Source organism: Neopsephotus bourkii, unplaced genomic scaffold (assembly GCF_033783945.1).
Source record: "Neopsephotus bourkii isolate Nb327-2 ecotype Australia unplaced genomic scaffold, CSIRO-AGI_Nbou_v1 NB_962, whole genome shotgun sequence".
Lineage (NCBI taxonomy): Eukaryota > Metazoa > Chordata > Aves > Psittaciformes > Psittacidae > Neopsephotus > Neopsephotus bourkii.
The window spans coordinates 7,784,025-7,803,255 of NW_026901456.1; the positions used below are offsets into that span (position 1 = coordinate 7,784,025).

General features: G+C 45.1%; 1 protein-coding gene across 4 annotated transcripts in view; it reads right to left on the reverse strand.

Moving 5' to 3' along the window:
* C2CD2 (C2 calcium dependent domain containing 2) overlaps positions 1-19,231 on the reverse strand; it is a 38,456-nt gene extending 19,225 nt beyond the window's left edge. For all 4 annotated transcript variants that reach the window (XM_061359199.1, XM_061359201.1, XM_061359200.1 and 1 more), the window contains exons 1-6: positions 18,811-19,231; positions 16,503-16,601; positions 6,121-6,240; positions 5,599-5,697; positions 1,719-1,841; positions 1,299-1,419 (exon numbers count right to left, since the gene is read on the reverse strand). In XM_061359199.1, coding sequence (XP_061215183.1) covers positions 1,299-1,419; positions 1,719-1,841; positions 5,599-5,697; positions 6,121-6,240; positions 16,503-16,601; positions 18,811-19,098 — 850 coding nt within the window. In that variant the 5' untranslated portion in view covers positions 19,099-19,231. The remainder of the gene's footprint in view (positions 1-1,298; positions 1,420-1,718; positions 1,842-5,598; positions 5,698-6,120; positions 6,241-16,502; positions 16,602-18,810) is intronic.

Below are 19,231 nucleotides of genomic sequence, written 5' to 3' on the forward strand. Positions count from 1 at the left end.
ATTCCTCCATCTCCTTTTAGGATAGCAAATGGTGATTTTGCTTCTCAATATCTGGGTCCTCAAAGCAGAGCACATCAATTGTCCTCTTCCCTCTCATTTTCAGGGAGGGGGCAGAGAGGTTTCCCATATGATGAATTCTTCCATTGCATGCACTGTATGCACCCAGAGGTATTTCATCTCAAAACTTCTAAAGGCAGAGAAAATGATCTGCTCTTTTGAGAAGTTTAGTTTGCACTGCAAAATTGTAGAGTAATAACAAATTCTGAGCTAGCTTTCCTGCAGTCTACAGTTTTCAGCGCAGTTTTATTTATATAGGACATTCCACTGCAAAGAATTCCAGAACTGCTTTAAAAATAGTTTGTTTTTACAAAAACAGTCTGCAGAAAGTTTTAGGGGAATCACTTCCAACCAGGATGAGCAAGCAGCATTATGCAAGACTCCAGGGCAGAAACCTATTACATCTAACTGGCAAAAAAAACCTAGTAGAGCAAGTAGGATATATTTATCCAAAACTAGTGCCTTGCCTAATTTAGCAGCCACAAGCTTCCACTAAAAAGATTATTATGGAATTGTTTTGTGACCATAAATAACAGAGCCTTAAATCTGTATTTCCGCTGACAAAATCTGAAACATGCCTGCTTGTGCCTCAGTCAGTGACGGAGGCACGCTTAAACCTGAAGTCTGACTACTTGCGAGACAGGCTTAGTGCTTCTTTCCAAGACCAATACTGCAGCCTCACAGTGACTGCCTTTCTGGCTTTGTTGTCCTCTTGCAAGAGGTAATCCCTCCACTACCTGCAGAGGTAGTTTATTAAGGGAAAAAAATCCCTGGCAACAAAACACCACCTTTGAGGAGAGTTTACATAGAGGAGGAGGGGTTTAGATAGGTCAGCAAATTGCTCAAAAGTAAATGAGCTGTGAAAATGCGGTAACATTGAACCAAACCAATGTCACTGCTAACAGTTAATGGAGAGCTGGATTTCAGCCCCTCATCTTGGGCACACCCAAACTGATAACTTTTAGAAATTAAAACTAAAATCCAGAAATAATCAATTAACTTTATAAACATGCTCATTTCAATTTGCTTTCAAAAATGATGGATTTATTTACAAGATCAAGGTGTTTAAATATTCAAATACACCAAAACACACATGGTTTTGTGCAAGCTTGATTAAGCCTGTTTCTCAGAGTACAGCAATTCCTTACATTTTCTTTTGAGAAGAGGCTGTAACCCAGAACTTCCAAATTATTTCATCCAAAAGGAAAAAAAAGCAAGCAGCAATGCATGGGCTACGTTACCTGCAGCACTGTGATCAGTTAGGTTTACTGCGATGTTCTTCACTAGCAGTTTGAGTTCATGAGCCCTTGGAGGCTTAGGAGGACTAGTGCCCTGAGGGAGAAGGCTTACGTTCTGTACATTCTGTGAAAAGCAAGCAGAGCATGAGGGATCCCACACATTCAAACACCAAATACTTTTAACTTTTGTCACACTGATATAGGGAACCAAACGTGTGATAGGGTGTAACATCAACAGATAATCCACCCGGGAGTTATGATCACAAAGCCTTCACTGCCAAAGGCTATGTTGTTTTAAAGAATACATTCCAGCTGTTTCTGATCACCAGACAGGGTTAAACTTACTCGCTTGTGAGTCATGAATATGTAATAGAAACACTAAGCAGAAGGGCATTTCTCAAAAGATTTAGGAATTAGACTTACCTGAATCTCCTTTATATCTGCAGGCTTCGTACTCAACACTACAGATGGAGAAACTGAGCTAAAGAGGTTGCTCAAAACATCTCTGAGCGTTTCAGATATTGCACATGGCCCTGCTGTCTGTCCCTAAGAAGAAACAAACAATCATGCTTCTCAAAACTCAAATGAAAGATGTTAAGGCAAGTATTAATCTGGTATATGTAAACCACCAAAGCTATTGAACATTAACCTTGTCAGAGAGAGAATGGTTTCTGTTGCTAACAACAAAATGTAACAAGAGATCATTCAAATAATCAGCTGCATTTCTATATTATGCAATAAACTAGAAATACACACTGAAAAAGCCACATTCTGTTCAGGAAGGAACAGAACTATTGGCCACAAAACCAGAAGTTTCATTAGCAGTTTACTTTTTGTGATGGCGTTTTTAAAGGTTTTGTGCTGCTTTTCACTCCACCGAGAGAGCAGATCAGGTCATCAGATAAGCAGATGAGCCCTGTTCCACTGATTTAATGGGAGTTATGCCAGCTTGTAACAGCTGAGAAGCAGCTAATCCTGTGCTGCACTGGAAAAAATATTACAGCACCTCTTGGAGGTGTTCAACCTTGCTGAAGAGTACACTGTACAGACAGACAGTCACGCTGCTCTGGGGGACCAGCTCATACGTCTGCCCATTCAAAAATCTCATGGCAATCTGAGCTTAGCATCACAATCTCTGAGGGATCAGAACAGACCTCAGATTTTGTTTCATGCAATTAACTGTGAAGTGCATAAAGCCTGCTTCCCCTGCTGCACTCCTCGTAAAGTCTCTTCTGCTCAGCTCCCTATAGGGAGTACATTTTTAAATTAAGCTATCACAGAAAGGGCAGTTTCATACCCAACTGCTCTGAAGGCAGCAGAGGAGAAATCTCAGTGAGGTTTCTTTTCTAAAGAAAAGATTGAAGCAGAAGAAAAAGGTCTGGTCTAAACCACAGGGGACTCATCCATCTTTTCTCAGCTGATATCATACCAGACAGGCTTCACTACTCCAGAACAAGGCTTTAAAAGAAAGGGAACTAATTTACATGTCCAGATACAGAATAGCTGGGGAATGCAAAGCAGACAAAAGGTACACTTCAGCATGCTGCTATCTGATGGGAGCATGCTGGCAACTGCTGTGCTATGGCCAATAAATGAGGCCCTGCTGCAAAAACAAGGCACATTGGTGACAAGGACACCCAATTTGCACCAGCAGGGAGATCAAGTGGGGGACTGAAGGCCTGATCCTGGTAGACTGCTCTGATAGTACTGTCTCTGTACCGCCAGCTTTCAGCACTACCTGACCCACACCAGTGCAGCCATACAGCACATCAAAGCTGCAAGGCAGCAATAGCTGAAGCCTCAAACAACCTCATCTCTGCACAGGCTTTGCTCTGCCATTCTGGACACCCTGCACCATGCTCCTCCATTACAGAGAGCTCTCGGCACGAGAGGCAATCTGTCATTTGAAAAGCCTCAGTCCTTTCTTAGGTGTAGAGGAATGATCATGCAATGGCTTCTGCACTCTTAAAGGTATGCTTGCAGCTTGAACAACAGGTCAAACAGATTTGAAGTAACAGCTGTTTCCCAATTACTCAAGAGTTATAGCAACATTTAGGGTGTTTCATAAAAATCCCAGGAATGTCATGTACAAAAATCCAGGCCTTCTTGCCTAACTGCCCTTTGATGACAGGTCCCTATATTTCAAAACATATAACAGCATTGACCAGTCCTACAGAAACACTGCTTTGTTCACACTGTGCTCCTTCAAACAGTCACCAAGGAAAGAGGCAGTGGCACATTTCTGCAACTTGCAGATAATACACTTTCACTTTAAAAAATATGAAAGTAAATCAGGCTGTCTGAAGCCTCAGTTTCATTCATTTCATTACTTGTATTATTTAAATAAGCAGATAAATTGTGGTTAGTTTTGCCTGTTCCGGAGGCAATTTCCCTCCCCTGCTCTTACCTAGATCCTGATGAAGAACACTGACAATTGTAAAATCCCAGCTGCCTCTTGCTTTGCCATCAACCTAATCTGATATCTGTTACTTAGGAGTAACAGCAGCAACAATAGTCATTGGACTTCTAGGTATTTTCTGATGTTTCCATAGTTATTTGGAAAGCAGTTTGTTCGAAAAGCCTCCTGTCAGCCAAACCTCATTTTAAACTATACTTATTTGGAAAGTAACGCTCCATTATAACACCCTCTAAAAGGAGAGCCACAATGCCTTAATTGCCAACCAAAAAGGCTTAACAGAAGATGTTTTACTCTGGGTTTGACATGTGCTAAGGGTGTACAGCCAGCTACCATGCCCAGCTTGGACCACACCAGGACATGAAGTCACCGTATGTGAACTCAAGCCCTGCCAGTCAGCAACCTTGCCAAATGCAACTCAGGTTCACCCAGCTATTATCAACAGAAAATAGGTTGTGTCTGACTGAAGACAAAACCACTGTGTAGATGATCACAAGCCAAAAAAAGTACTTATTTGTAAGCACAATATTGCTTCCAAAAGAAGAAACGACACAAAAGTTGACATTTAAGTTTAGGAGCAGAAGCAATTTCCAAAGTGTAGCTTGCTCACAGGCTTTAGCTCTCTGTTTATTGCCTCCCCTCTTCCCTAAGTGCTAATAGAAACTTCAAAGTGAAAATAAAGCCCCTAACTATTAAGAACTTAACAGGCTCACTTAAAAAATATGGCAAAGCACAGCAAGCTGCAACTCCTTTGAAACCCTGGCATCTCCCAAAAAGCAGGTTGTGAAGTCCAGTGACTGTACCAGAGTCATCTGCATTTGTCAGTAAGTACTTAATGACTGTTCAATACGTGGATAATCAGCATGCCACCCGAACCTGTGAAGGTTATTACACTGCTACATGTGCACAGTAAAGTCTACATTAAAACACACTTTGAAAGAGTCATCTGTCTTCGGTTATGAGTTTCACATTTTTGTGTTTAAAAACTATAATCATAAATTATTACAATTCTAGGTCACTTAGTACAAGGGCTTGAGAAGCATCTTTACTGTACAATAAACCTATTTTTTAATGAGGCCTTCATTCAGAAAACCAGCTTCACAAAACACAATCAAGTCTTCACTCTCTGTTGTAAAAAAGGCTTAAGTCATCATGTTTGAGCCACAAATCCCCAGACATTGCAAAGGGTCAAAGACAGAAGAGTCTCAGTCATGAAGGAAATCTTTCAGGGGATGTCCCAGTAAAAAAAATAAATCCTTAATGAATCAGTGTTTATATATTAAGATAAGGCACAATTTTAAAAGCATCAAGATATTTTTGGATCATCCATTATTTCCTTACATAATTGTATTTTTTCAGAGCTGTTTCAGAGCTATTGTTGCCTAACTTCAAAACTGATTCAAGTTAATGAAAGGGCAACTTTGTAATTACCTTAATGTGAATACCATTACAATTTTTTTTTCTATTATTACTTCAGAAGTGCTCTGAGAGAAGATATTTAGGAAAATGCATTTATCACACCTTTGAATGTGGATGAAAAATATTTGCAAAGTCATTTCTCTGTCAGACAGAGACCTGGTTTATCTGTAATGCTTCAGTAATCTTGAGAAATGCTCCTAGATTTCAGAGATGTAAGGTTTTGCTGGATGAACCATAACAGAATTCACTGAAGCACCTCAAGGAAGCTCTACCAGCAGGTAACTGCCCCATGCTTCTGTTGAAGGGAGGCAACAGAAGGGAACAGGCATTTTGCTCTTCCAGCCTCACCTGATACATTAGCTCTTAGACACCTCTACTGCTAACCAAAAGCATTATGCAGGGTTTTACACTGAAGGGATGGAGACCCATCTTCTCAGCCATTACAGCAAACAAACTCTACTGACTAACCTCCTGCAGTGGCTGGATCTCAAAGTTGGTTTCATTGGCGTTAATGAGGAGCCAGTCAACTTTGACATCTTCTCCTCCATCTTTCACATAGAGCTGAAGCTGTGGATAGGAAAGCAGTTACTGGAGAGTGTTCTGGTGTCCTATAAAGAAATTGAAGGTTAAGCTCCATACTAAGCCTTGCCAAAGGAAGAATGAGACCACTTTCTCAGTAAGTAAACTCAAAGTGACAGTCCAAGAAGGCAGAAGTTATTTAAGCTTTGAGAGTACTTGCTAGTCAAAAAAGGGTATTGGTGTTCTATACATTCAAACAGTCTAACCAACGTGTTACTTATCCACAGTGTCCTAAAAAGGCAGCTCAATTTACGAACTTATCACTTGCTCCAGAGGGAAATTGTTGGCTAATAAATGTTCTACCACAGTTAACATGAGCTTGTACGCATTTTGCAAACAGGAGGCTCAACTCAGCTGTGGGTTAAAATGTCATGAAAGGAGGAAGAGAGAGAACAACACTGAACACTTTACCTGCAAGTGAAGTGGAGAGAGTTTCACGCTGTATGACTGACCTTCTGCAGCCGTGGACAAAGCGGGTGAGACAGTGACAACAAATTTAACGGAATCTCCCACAACATTGCAAGAAACCACCTGATGAAATGGAAGGGGTGGGAAGAGGTAAGAGAGGAAAAAACAAATTAGTCTTCAAAAGGTTTGCTGGAGGCAGGAAAGGAACTAAGAGAAGGAAGGACTTTACACTACAAGAATTATGCTAATTCTGTAGGTGGGAGATTTCTATGCAGTTTTATAAACATCCCTACCCTGTTCCGTACCTTCTATAAACCGTAGTTTAAGTGTCCACTTCTGGATGTGAAATTTAATACCTGGAAATTCTGGTACTTTCCAAAATTTCTTTTGTATTGTTATCTAATATAAAACTAACTCCTCACCTGACAAATATTCCTGTGTTTTAAAAGCTCAACAACCACAATTTTGCATAAGGGAGACAAAGAAGCTTCTTCTCGCTCTTCTGCTCTCAGCTACCACGGGACAGATGGTTTCACCAAACAATACTTGATTTATTGGTATCCTACAAATGTGAAACTTTGGCATAACCCTGCTGCTGTAGAAGAGGATTTTGTTTGATCAGTTCCAGTTCCCAGTCAGGTGGGAAGGGGCAGGAGCCTTTAAAAGTTTATTCAAGTTTTTGAAGAGATCAGGAAAGGCCCTGAAATTTGGTGATTTAGCTAAATGTCTGGGGAACAGTGTATGCCACTCAACTGTAATGGACTTCCTTGAGTACACTCCCTTGCTTCTAAGAGCAGAAAGATTAACTTGTCATCATCCTGAGCTTACAGATAGCTAAGTGATTTTTCCTCCCTCTCCTCTGCAAACCAACTGAGGTGCTGGGGCTGCAAAATCCCTGGAGTGTGCAGAAAGCACCTGGTAGCACAGGAAAGCTCCAGGTACAGAACTGAAAAATGGCTTATTATGCCACAGAGAAGTTCACTCTGCAAACAGCTTTGCTGGTTGAAAACCAAGCCTTGTCGCTGTCCCTCTGTGGTTACTGCCCCTACATCTCCACTGTTGGAAAGGATAGCTGAGCCCTCCTTAGGCTGACTCAGGCAAAGTTATCCAGGTTAATGCAATGCGCAGACAAATAACTTGCTGCAAGATCTGTTGACACAAACTCTGCATGCAAGCTATTAAATTATGTTTGTGCACTTACTGCTTCACTTATGGGCACTGGGATTGAAGCAGAAGGCTTTAAAATGAATCATGTACCTTCTGGAAGATCCTTATCAGTCTCTCCTTAAATACATTTAATCTCCCGGAGCTCTATAGCATACATTTTTAAGAAGAACCAGAGCATTATCAAAGGCTTCAGAGCACATCCATTAAGGTAGAGACTTAATTACTAAGGAACAGGGGGAAGAGGTGGACATGGCAAATAAAAATCCCAACCACACTCATAAGCTACAAGATTTGCCTTTTCAGGTTTGTCTCCTGCAAATTATAGTTTAGAAGTGGCCAAATCAGTTCCCCTCATGTCTTCTCGAAGTCTATATCCTTTCAGAAATGATTTCTGACCCTTAATCCCACATAGTCAATGAGAACCCACTAGTATGATAGAATATAACTGATTTTTAATAGCTAACAAGACCAAAGACCCTAAGTCCTTATTCTATTTGTTATTATTTGGGGGCCTATAAGGATGCTGGGGAGGAACTTTTCATTAGGGACTGTAGTAACAGGACAAGGGGTAATGGGTTCAAACTTAAACAGGGGAAGTTTAGATTGGATATAAGAAGGAAGTTCTTTATTGTGAGGGTGGTGAGGCACTGGAATGGGTTTCCCAGGGAGGTTGTGAATGCTCTATCCCTGGCAGTGTTCAAGGCCAGGTTGGATAGAGCCTTGGGTGATACGGTTTAGTGTGAGGTGTCCCTGCCCATGGCAGGGACGTTGGAACTTGATGATCTTAAGGTCCTTTCCAACCCTACCTATTCTATGATTCTAGTATATTTTCAACTCGGAAGATGAGTTGAAACACAGAATTGCTCCTTTCATTCACAGGGATGGATTGGCATGGTTGCTCTTTTAACACTTCAAAAATGAATAGGCTCTTCCTTCTTTCTCAAGGGCAAAGGAAGGAAAAGGACAGATCTGATGCAAAAGCTGATGACACCTGGATGTCCTAAATGCAGTGGGTTTATCATCCATGCACATTTCATCCACACATGCATAGGAGGTTCAGTGCACTCAGAACAAGTTGGACTTGCTGCACATGTGATGCAAAGCTATTTGTCTGGAATTTCTGGATGTCTAACACCAAGGTACACGGTTGATTACTGCTTAAAAAACAAAGTGTGGCAGAAGAGTTGGTAGATGAGTTAATGTGCCACTCTCTTCTTAATCGTGTTTTCATGTGCCACTTTCTTCATAATTATGTTTACTTCTGAGTAAAGGTTGGAAACAGACGCTGCAGGTAGGGCAATTTTCACTCTCCTTTCTACACCTCGTCAAGAGAGTCCTACCCCCCTTCTCCCCTCACTTTCAATAAAGTAACTGTGGTCTTCAGGTACAGAGGTCTAATTTTTAATCCAGTCAGAAAAATGACGGGTTCCACGTTTCTTAATGGAAAATAATATACCTGTATATCATCTGAATCCCTTTGTTCTGGCAGCGGGATGGATTATGGAGTAGGAATACAGAGAGAATGGGCTAGAATTTGAAGAGAAAGCAATTCTGTTTTCATCTAGGATAATGCCACATGTGGTGAGAAGCTGATTAAAGAGACTGCAACTGCCGCTTCCCTTTTTAAGTGACATTCCTTTAGAAGTGTAGTGGATGACTTTGATAGACCAGAGCAGAAACAAGTAGGCCATTTTCCCCAGAACAGTCACATGAAGAGAATACTGAGGCTTCCTGTGCAACACTCCTCTTCTTCCATGTTCTCACCCACCCTGCTTCCTCAAACTCATTTTCTCTGTGCAGTTGAAGAGTAGAAGGGAGGGTCAGGCAAAGCACCCCTTTCTGGTTGTCAGAGAAGAGGAAGGATAGATGTTCACAAGAAACAGTAGCACCTGAACTGGTGGGAAGTGAGTTGCTCTTAATTTATCTTCCTCTCCTTTCTCTCCCAACCCTCCTTATCACAGTTCATCCCCAGTCATCAACACTTTGTGGTTTAGAGTCTAGAAAGCCTGGCATTCTTATAACAAACTGCTCTTTAAAAGTTAGGCCCTTATACCACCACACAGAAGCTGTGGCTGGTTAATTCTGGACTCACAGAGAGATAACACCACAGCTCTCTTTTGTTACCTTACAACTGGACAAGCATGACCTCCTAAATTATAAATAGGATGAGATGAAGTAGAAGCACAAAGAAATCAGGACTCTTCTACCAGCAGGACCAAGGTATTTTCTCTCTCCAGCACCTCCGCAGCTCTAGCTGTCAACAGCCATGGTCTCTCCATGTATTTTGGGGATCTCCGATGGAAGGGATTCTCAGCCCTTCCTTGGGTGCCTTCACCAGCAAGGCTGCACCCTGCTCCTTCTCAGCCCCCTGCTATTCCTCCCCACATTCAGCTGACTCCTGGCACTTGATCACCCCCATGCCAGGGTTATTCTTGCTAGCTCCTCAACACCCTCCAGCCTCTCCCCTCACCCGCCTCCATCCCTGACCCTGATCACACTAGCCCACTGTGTGGGTGAGCTGATGGGGCAAAACTCCTTGACGTGGCTGGGCTCTGCTCCCCATCTACCTAACATGGGCACCCAGATCCAACAAGCTGCAGATGCTGTAACACACCTTGCTTACACATGTCTAAAATTGTTTGTATAATTATCCTAAAAAATTTATTTCTGATAAACATCTGCAGGAACAAAGGAGACTGAAAAGCACTACAGCACTTGAGTAAGACTCACGTTTTTCTGAGAAACTCAAAGTGTCCAAACTTGTGTACCCACAGCTATTTAAGCCCTTCCCCTGGCTTTGCTCTCCCCCTCTATAGCTTGACTTTTTCCCTTTGTGGCTCCTCTGGACAGAGCTGCAAAATTTCACTTTATTTTCTTCCTCAAGTAGCAACAGAAGCTGTCTCATCTCCAGGAGCACCGGAGTGAGTGCCTCTGCTCCTCACACATGGTGTCCTCTTGCCTGGAGGTTTCAGTTTTGGCACTGGCACACACTGATCTGTGTATTACGTGTGGCCTGTTTGTAACTCTTCCTTCCCCTCTCCACATGTAGCAGCAGGTTCCCTTCTGTGGCCAAGGGAGGATGAAGGGCCGTGACTTCAGAGGGAAGTTCTGACAGGCCTGCTGGGTAAGCTATTCTTCACCTTCCCCAGGCCATGACCGTATCACATGTACGGGTAAAACCCTCAGCATCACAGGCCTTGCTTGCCTTTTTCTGCAAGTTTCGCTGCACTTGGTATCTCCAGGAAGAGCAGGATACTCTGTAGTATGTAACACAAATCTTCACAAGAAAATGAGTACATGCCATGAAGCAGCCACACAGTGAAAGCTGCCTTGATCTCCACTGTAGGGATCAGTATGCTGTTAGATTTAGGACCTCCACAACTTTCTGTGTTTATCTTGGAGTACTCCTCTGAGAAGGAGAAGGCTCTTTTTTTTTTGGCATGGAAAACTTCCCTTGTCAATGGCCACACAGACAGTTTGTGTGCTCAGCTTAAAACTTAACTGTAAGAAAACTTTACAGTCAGAAACTTCTGCCTTTTGATAGTCATAACAGCTGTTCAACATAGGAACTACATGATCTTCCTTGGTTATCAGAGCCTATGCACTGGCTTCTTGAGCAGGTTTCTCTAGCTTCTTCACCATTCCCTCTTTACCCAAGCAGTTTACTAAGTGACACATACAAACTGAGAGAAGTGTCTGATACAGGTACAGCCAGAGGTGGATTTTTAGAAGCTGATATCAAAGCAAATTTGCCTGCAAATGTAATGAGACAGCTCTGGACCAGTTTCCCAAAACAATGGTAAACACCAGGGTGAAGGCAGAGTGAGTGCTGGAAGGACTGCAGGAGAGAGAGAGTTGCCATGTCAGCAACAGAAACAAAGCAAAAACTGATACAGCATGTGAATCTATCTACTCCTTTGAGACTGGAGGGGGATAAAACAAATGAGCAGGGAGTACAAGGAGACAGGACAGGAAGAATTTTCAATAAGGCTGCCAACTGAAGTGAATATCAAACAGAGCAAGGACAGGAAGCAGTACTTGCACTTAAAAAGGGGGAAAACAAATAAATACCAGAAACAGACTTGCTAGTTTGTAAAGACACATGTCTTTACAAACCATTCGAGAGACAGCACCGCTGAAGACATGGAGATCAGCACAAGACGATAAAATACAGGAGAGGTTTGCCAGTTTGTGCTGCAGTAGCTTGGCAAGACATTCCGTTGCGGAGACACAGGCACATTGTGCCACTGGAGTGCTGAGGTACCCCTGATCCCTGTGCCGAGATAGCAGATGTGGCACAAGCCTGTAGGAGGCTCGCGCACATCTGCAGCAGCAACTGGAAGACAGGCAGGCTACCTGACAGTGCCCAAACCAGTATTATCTCCACTGAAACAAACAAATCCCCACCCTGATGTTTTCCTTCTACAAGACACTTAGTTCTTAAGTAGGTGAGATCCATTATGTCCTCTTGTCTGTTTTAGTAGGGTCACCATACTGATAATTAAGCTTGCACTCCATCATTCCCACATTAAGGTGAATGGGGATGTGTTTGAAAAGGAGAAGACAGCACAGTGAGCACGGAGGTGAAAATGGAAGCAAGTTACAAAGGAGTCTGTCAGGCACCAACCCAACTGCATAGTTAAGGTTCAAAATCCCTCGGGAGAAAGCATGAAACTGAGGAAAGCAAGCTGGGAAGCAGCAATATAAAGGAAGATTAAGACATCACATGGAAATGATGAGAAAAAAAGTAAGAAAAGAAAAGAAATACAATTCAAAACACAGAGTATGTGTAGGAGAATTAACAAATACTACTCATACAAAGGGCACCATTATCACTGGGAGAACACCAAAGGAAGGACATTGATGTCTCAGTCACATCATGAAGCAGCCACAGGACAGGCAGACTGAAAGCCTAAAATGCATCAGGAAAGTACTTCCAGAGACATAAAGAAGCAGTGATCTTGCATGGCAAGACCTCGCCTGTAGGGCTGTGTGTCACTTCAGCTATCAAGTTCAAGTAGACAGATTTAACTGGAGCTGCTGCGGAGAATGGGTGCACAGGAGTGACTTACAAGGCAGGACAATATTGTGAAAGGATACTTAAGGAACAACTTCACCAAGGAAACAGAATTCCTTCATGATATATTTACATGATATTTGCTTGATATGACAGCAAGCACCATGGAAGAAAAGTAAATAAAGACAAAGAACTACACTAGTACAGAATCAAGCTGGAAGGGCCATGATTCCACCTAGGCTTGTAAAAAACCTCATCGTTAAAGCAGCAAAGCTCCAGGACAGCTTTTCAAGCAAAACAGGGAGTTAAAGACAAAAGAAACTGCACAGGATGGTCAGGGCAGCTCACCCCACCAAAAATAATCAGAAAGAAACACATGTACATAGCTCAGAATGATCTCAGTTAGTACTGTAGCAGTGACAATGAGAAACCAGTCTTTCCAGGAGCAGAAAGCAGCCTTTGCTGCACAATGTCTCTACCTGCTTCAGAGCAAGTGGAACTGGAAGCCCTGACACCCCAGTGTGGCACGAACACAGGCTGCCAGTTCGCAGCAGGGTGGCTGCAAAGTGATACCAAGATGAAGCTATGACAGCTGTGTGGGTTAATAAGGGCTCTCCAGGTATGCTGTACAGCTCATCAGAAAACAGGACTTCTCAGATGCCCATGAAACAGTCCTCCTTTCTCTCCACCATTTCCCCAGCAAGACCCATCATATAAGAAATAACATGAGGCTTTCATATTTGCTGTTGCCTGCTGCGATCCAAAACGGTCATTCCTTGTATAGCAACTTGGTATCACTCATTAATGGAATGGCACTCTGACAGCATTTTAGCCCTTTCTATTTAGGTATGAAGCAGGAAAAGAGGGGAGACTGCTCCATCCAAACCCTCTGTACCAAGTCCTCAAGAGGATCATCTTTTTTGTTGCCTTTTTTGTTGTTGTGAAGTTCAAAGCCTCTGAAAACAGACTGTAGTAATGGAAAGGCTGGCAGAATTAGCTAAGAATATTCCTAATGTTTACTTTATTAAAACAAAATAACCAACACCACACAATGAAAATGGGCCACTTTGTCCTATATATGTAGGCTGTGGCCCAAAACTGGAGTGAAGGTGATGTATAAATGGAGGCTTTGTCAAGAAGCAGTGTAGTGTAACCCTCAGCCCCAGAGCGGTCTGTCCCTATCACAACAACTCTGGCCAGGCTGACATACAGCAGCTTCCACAACCATGTCTGCAGCGCTGCACTGTGGACCACACACCAGTTTTACAACTTTCAGCTTCTTCGAGCCAAGGACAGTGTGTATATACCTAAGGACAGCACATGTCAGCCTGCATCCTGGTGATAAACAGGGCTGTCAGCAGTAATACAGTAATTACAGTCAGGCTGGCAATCCCATATTGGTTTGGAGCAAGACTTCCCAGGCAGAAGGCTCACTCCCAGCACCAAACAGGCTCATCACCTGGCTGTGCCCCATGGCCCAGCATTCAAGAGGACAGAGGACCACCCACCTCAAAAGACATACCACAGGGCTCTGTCAGCATGCACCTGCATTCAAGTATTACACATCCCATGTTTACTGCTATTTTGATCTCTCACCCTCAATCCTATACTTCCTTTGATGACCACAACCTCTCTGATGCAAGGTCAAATACATATTTGAAACAACATGCATTAAATCAAGCCCAGACTCCTGAACCAAGGCACTTATACACTCTTGCCATACAGACCACAAGTAAAGCAGCTGCTTGGACCAGTTGCAGGCCAACAGTCTTATGCCAGCTGAAGCCTCAGGCAAGTGCAGAGCTCTGTGGGATGCTACAACATTGGTAAACATGCAGCATGCGGTCACAAACTGCATACAGATCCAGTCATACCAGTAGTGAGTTGCAAATACATATCAGAAGTTTGAGTTTGGACAAGCTACAGAGAGAGATTTCAATTTCACATGCAAAGATAAAGAGCTTGAAAAGCAAGGGGGTAAAAGAAAACAGCACAAAAAACCACCTTTGGACCCTTGTTATTACCTGAGGAATACATAAGAGACACAATTACTGTATGAGAGAACTCCTGAGGTGTTTCAGAGAAAGGCATGCATTTAAGGTAGCTATCAGAGTTCCACTCTAAGGTTATTATACACTGAAACCCAAATAAATATTAAGGTTGTACGTTAACTGAGAAAGTAAGGATAATTCAGAGAAATTTTCCCAGCAGCTGTGCACAAGATTATGGAAATAGGTTTAGGGGCAGTTCAGAAAAAAACACTTTACATAAGCAAACCTGGTTTAATCCAATACATTTTAAAATGTGCTTATATTGGTTTAAGCTGCTGCAAAACCACATTAGATTGCTGGCTGCAGTATAACAGCTTGATTAACATACTGAAATGATGTAACCCAAGGTCAGACAAGAACCAAAGACTGCATAAGGGAGGGTGCCGGCTTACAAAGCCACAGGTAGAGGAAAGCAAGAGAACAGCCCTATAGCAGCAAACAGCTCCCTGGGCTCAGGCTCCCATGGAGTCAGCACTTGCTGCCTTCCACTGCCCAAGCTTAACCACAGGAGGTGAAGGTGCCTAGAGGGCACCACAGGCACTAACTTACCTCACTGCTATGGCAGGCAGAATCTACTGGTAAAAACCACGTAAGTCAGCTGAGGACTGCAGCAGGGATGTTCCCAGTGGTACAGCATGACCTCAGGGAAATCCAGGACTGCAGCGCTGTGCCTTGGTTCTGGCACACATGCGAGACAAAAGAGGGGTTTTAGCCCTGGGACGCTGTTTTCATCATGGTGCAGCTATGGGCACAGTACTCTGAGCACACAGCTGGCCCCATGCACCCCTGCTAAACTTTGACGCTGGCCAAGAGCAGCCAACAGACCCAAACCTCCTGGACACCGCCCATGCAAACACACTTGCAGCTCTGCCAGCCTTCCAGCAATGTTTTAGACACTGTGCTGCAAGTCACCTATCTTTCTGCTGTTAGTCACTAGCTTTTATTTGCAGCGGATCTCCCTCAGTTGCTGACTTCACATGTTACACAGCACACCACTTTTATACCTAGTAGCTCCTTCTCCTTAAAATTTCCCATTCTTGTGTCTTCCAGTGGCACAGAGCAATATTAGTGCCTACTCTACAGCCCAACCAACTCCAGTCTCTCTCTAGCACCACTGCTGAGGCAGGGACCACTGGCAGGGGATTAAAACAGGAGGGACAAGGGGAAGAAGACAGTGAGCAAGTGCACAAATTTACATGTTGGCAATCCCCAGCTGCCACCAATGAGGGTGTGCCTAGAGCTGTGTATGAGGCAGATAAGCATGCATAGTTTTCAAAGGAATCATAGTAGAGCTGCTTAACATCTAAATCAGACAAACCAACCAAATTAACAAAGCAAAACTAGAAGAAAAGCATTAGACTGATTTGATGCAGGTACGTGAAGCAGAGCACCCGTGCAGATGTAACTAGTAGTTAACAGTCACTAGGATGGAAATGCGAAAGATATCATTGCTAATATGCATATGTACTTTTTCTTCCTCCTTTCAGTGCATGTTTACTCTGTTCCAAGAGCCACATTCTCCCTTATTTTCACTCTACATGCATTAAAGCACTGTGCAGTACGTGGGGTGGGGGAAGAGGAAGAAAGGGGTATGCGGAGAGGAAGAAAGAGACCATTCTCTCCTCACTGAGTACAGGATTCAGTAGAGTCAAGACTTCACCCTCAGGACTTTGCACCTGTTCCACTGATCCTTACCCAGCTCCAGCTTCTGAAGCAAACCTGTAATCAGCCACACAAACAGCAAGAGGCAGACTTTTGGCCCAGAGGAGAAGTTTCCCTTCCCTTTCCTTCTTCATGAAATCCCCACCCCACACTTCAGCAATAGGATGGGGAACCATTGTTCTGATGGGGGTTGGGAGAGAGGGCAGCTTACAAATTCATTGGGGACGTATCCATAAGCTTGGCATAACCCTGGTTATTGCCCGTTTGATAGAAAGCCTGGAGGACATTCTGCTCAGGACTTGCAAAAGGAGTGAATCAGTGCAAAGAGCTTGCACAGGCTCACTAGAGAGGCAGCCTCTTAGCAGCCGTAACAAATTTAGGTCACAGGTACAGAAGCATTGACAAACAGAACTCCCACTGACATTAATAATAAAAGTTAACATTTCCTGCCCAAAAGTACACTGAAACAAAACCAAACTGAAATTTACCTTTTCTTGAGCTGACTTTACAATACTAACAACTTGTTTAACTTCTAGCTCAAGTGGTTCTGGTGGGTCATCTTCCTCAAACGTAAGCAACTGTGAATCCTAAGAAAGAAGAAAAAAAAGGAAGCATCATTAGGTGGTGAACCCGTCGCTTGAAACCAAGTAATAAAAATACACTGCCAGTAAAGTTCCTGGAAGAACCGGAGATGGAACTGCAAATGTATGTCAAAACTTGTATGGATTAATTGCATGACACCTCAGTACATAATACAGGGTAGAGCCTGAACACCTATACTTAGTGCATAACTATGGGCCTAATCATCTCATCTTACTCTGTACCAGAATATCAAGGTACATAGCACAGTGCAGAGCGAAGCCCATGAGCAACGTCAGAGTTCAGTGAAACTGCTCTTCTTGAATAAGGATTAATCAATGCTGCAGTTTTAAAAGGCGTTTTTGGTTTGGCCCAATAATAGAGCTGCATTGCCAAAACTAAGAAAATCCAAACATCATCTTGCAGAGGTGAGGAAAGAAACCTTCCCCTGCCCAATCCTTCCTCATGGGTGACGAAAGGCAGTCATGACAGCTCCTCAGTCTTCACACAGACAGCAAGGAAAAGGCAGCTTTATACCTGTTTTGGCAGTGAGGTCATGCTTTCAGAGGCATCAGCACTTGCATTATCCACCTGCTACCCACACCAAGCAGCCAGCACAGCTTCCCTTGTCACCCGGGGCTGTTTTGCACATAGGAATTTCATTAGCTGTGCGCCACTGACATTGTTTTGGGAGGCTGACAGCGGGAGGAATGCCACACTGCAGTGCCAGGCAGTGAACTCATGGCCAGAGACGGCTGCAGCTGCTCACCAGGGGTGGGAGGGAGGGTGTACATGGCCCTGTCAAAGTGGCTTTGCTCTGCAGTCAGGGACGGGAAGCTGCTGCTTGTTTCTAGCTACTTTCAGTTCCCAGCACCTGTGCCCAAGCTGTCTGGGCTCTTCTCTTCCACAAGTGCAAAGCAAATCTTCATTTCTTAGCACAACGCATGCTTTCCTCAACTGCCCTGTGCAATTTGAAAGGGCAGACGAGGTATTTTCTTTCTGCTGCCCTAACTTACAGCGATGTCTGGAAAGTGTTAAATACTTTCCTTATCTTTCACACACAGGCACTGCCCCACTCTTCCTTCTCGCCCAGCCGGACATATGAGAAGACAGCTTGGTGGGCTGCTGGGAAAGGAACCTCCTAAGCCTAGGGAGAGTGCTGCACACGAATTCGGAGACCTGAGTACATGCCGCTTCTGAGACAGTTTAGGCTCAGCACTTCCCTCTGGCATGGCAGGGGTTCAGAACTCAGGATCAGAGAGTTGGCTTGCCCCAGCCTCACCTAAACTCCTCGCATCTTACACCTGGACATACACAAACCAACAAGCCGCATGCCACAGTGCAGCCTCTGGAAGAAGGGTAGGATGGGATGCAAAGGGGTGGCACAATTTGAGCATCCATCCTGACATGGGCTAAAAGCAAACAGACCAATAGCCGAGACACCCACGATCCCTCGGCTGCATGGAGGACACCAGCCCTCAGTCTTACGCTGACACGCACACAGGTCCAGCAAGGCGTAAGGCAGCACGAAGGAAGCCTGGCTCTCGGAGCTATTTGCCGAAGGACGGGCTGCAGGCCCCACGCTGGCTCCCAGGCCAGGAAGTTTCCATTGTTTCCTGTTCCCTGCGCCCGAACAATGTTATCGGTGCACAAGCCCCTACCAGGGGCCACCGGGGATCACGGCTTTCCTCCCCTTTCTCCCGGCTCCCGCACATGTGCCCATTCCGTGCTCCTGGCCAGCTCCTGCCTGCGAATTCCTGTCACACTGCCACCAAGTACCTATATGTGTGTGTGTATAAATACATACATATTAATATACACATACACATGTGTATAGTACATATACATACATATACAAACACATACATCGCATACCCATACACACACACACACACGCACACCGAGGGACAGTAACACACCAGCAGTCGCTGCCAGCACCGTGCTGACAGCACACGAGATACGTCCGGACCAAGTCCCGGTGTCTCTACAGCCGCTCCTCGCCCCGGGCGGGCGCAGCCCCCGCCGGTACACAGGCACACGCCGCCCTCCCCCGCCCCGGCGGGACACCCCAGGGCCCCGGCCCCAGCCTCAGCCCGGTGGGCTCGGGGGAGCCGCCGCCGGCACCGCCCGGAACTCCCGGGCCGGGCCCGGCCCTGCGGCGGGGCGGCGCCGTTGCCCTCCCGCCCGCCGCCCCTCACCTGCGTGCCCGGCACTCACCGTCCTTGCAGCCGCCTCGGCGCTGAGCGCCGCCACCCAGGCCCGCCGCCACTGCCGCCGCCAGCTGCCCAGCGACAGTGCCCAGGACAGCACGGAGCTGCCCTCCTCCTGCAGGTCGTCCTGCCGCGGTGGCGGCGACGGCAGCGGCGGAGGCGGTGGCCGGCTCCGCCGCAGGGCCAGCAGCACGTACTGCACCAGGTAGACGGCCAGAGTGGCCAGCGCCGCCACGAAGAGGGCGACCAGAGCGCACCAACGCAGCTCGGCCAGCTCGCCCGGCAGCCACGCCATGGCTGACCATAATGGGAGCCGCTCTACCGGCCCCCACCAAGGCGCGCAGAGCGGCTGTGGGCAACGGCAACCCACTCAGGGCCCTGAGCCGCGAGCAACAACACCACGTCCAACCGGCAGCCCGCGGGTGCGC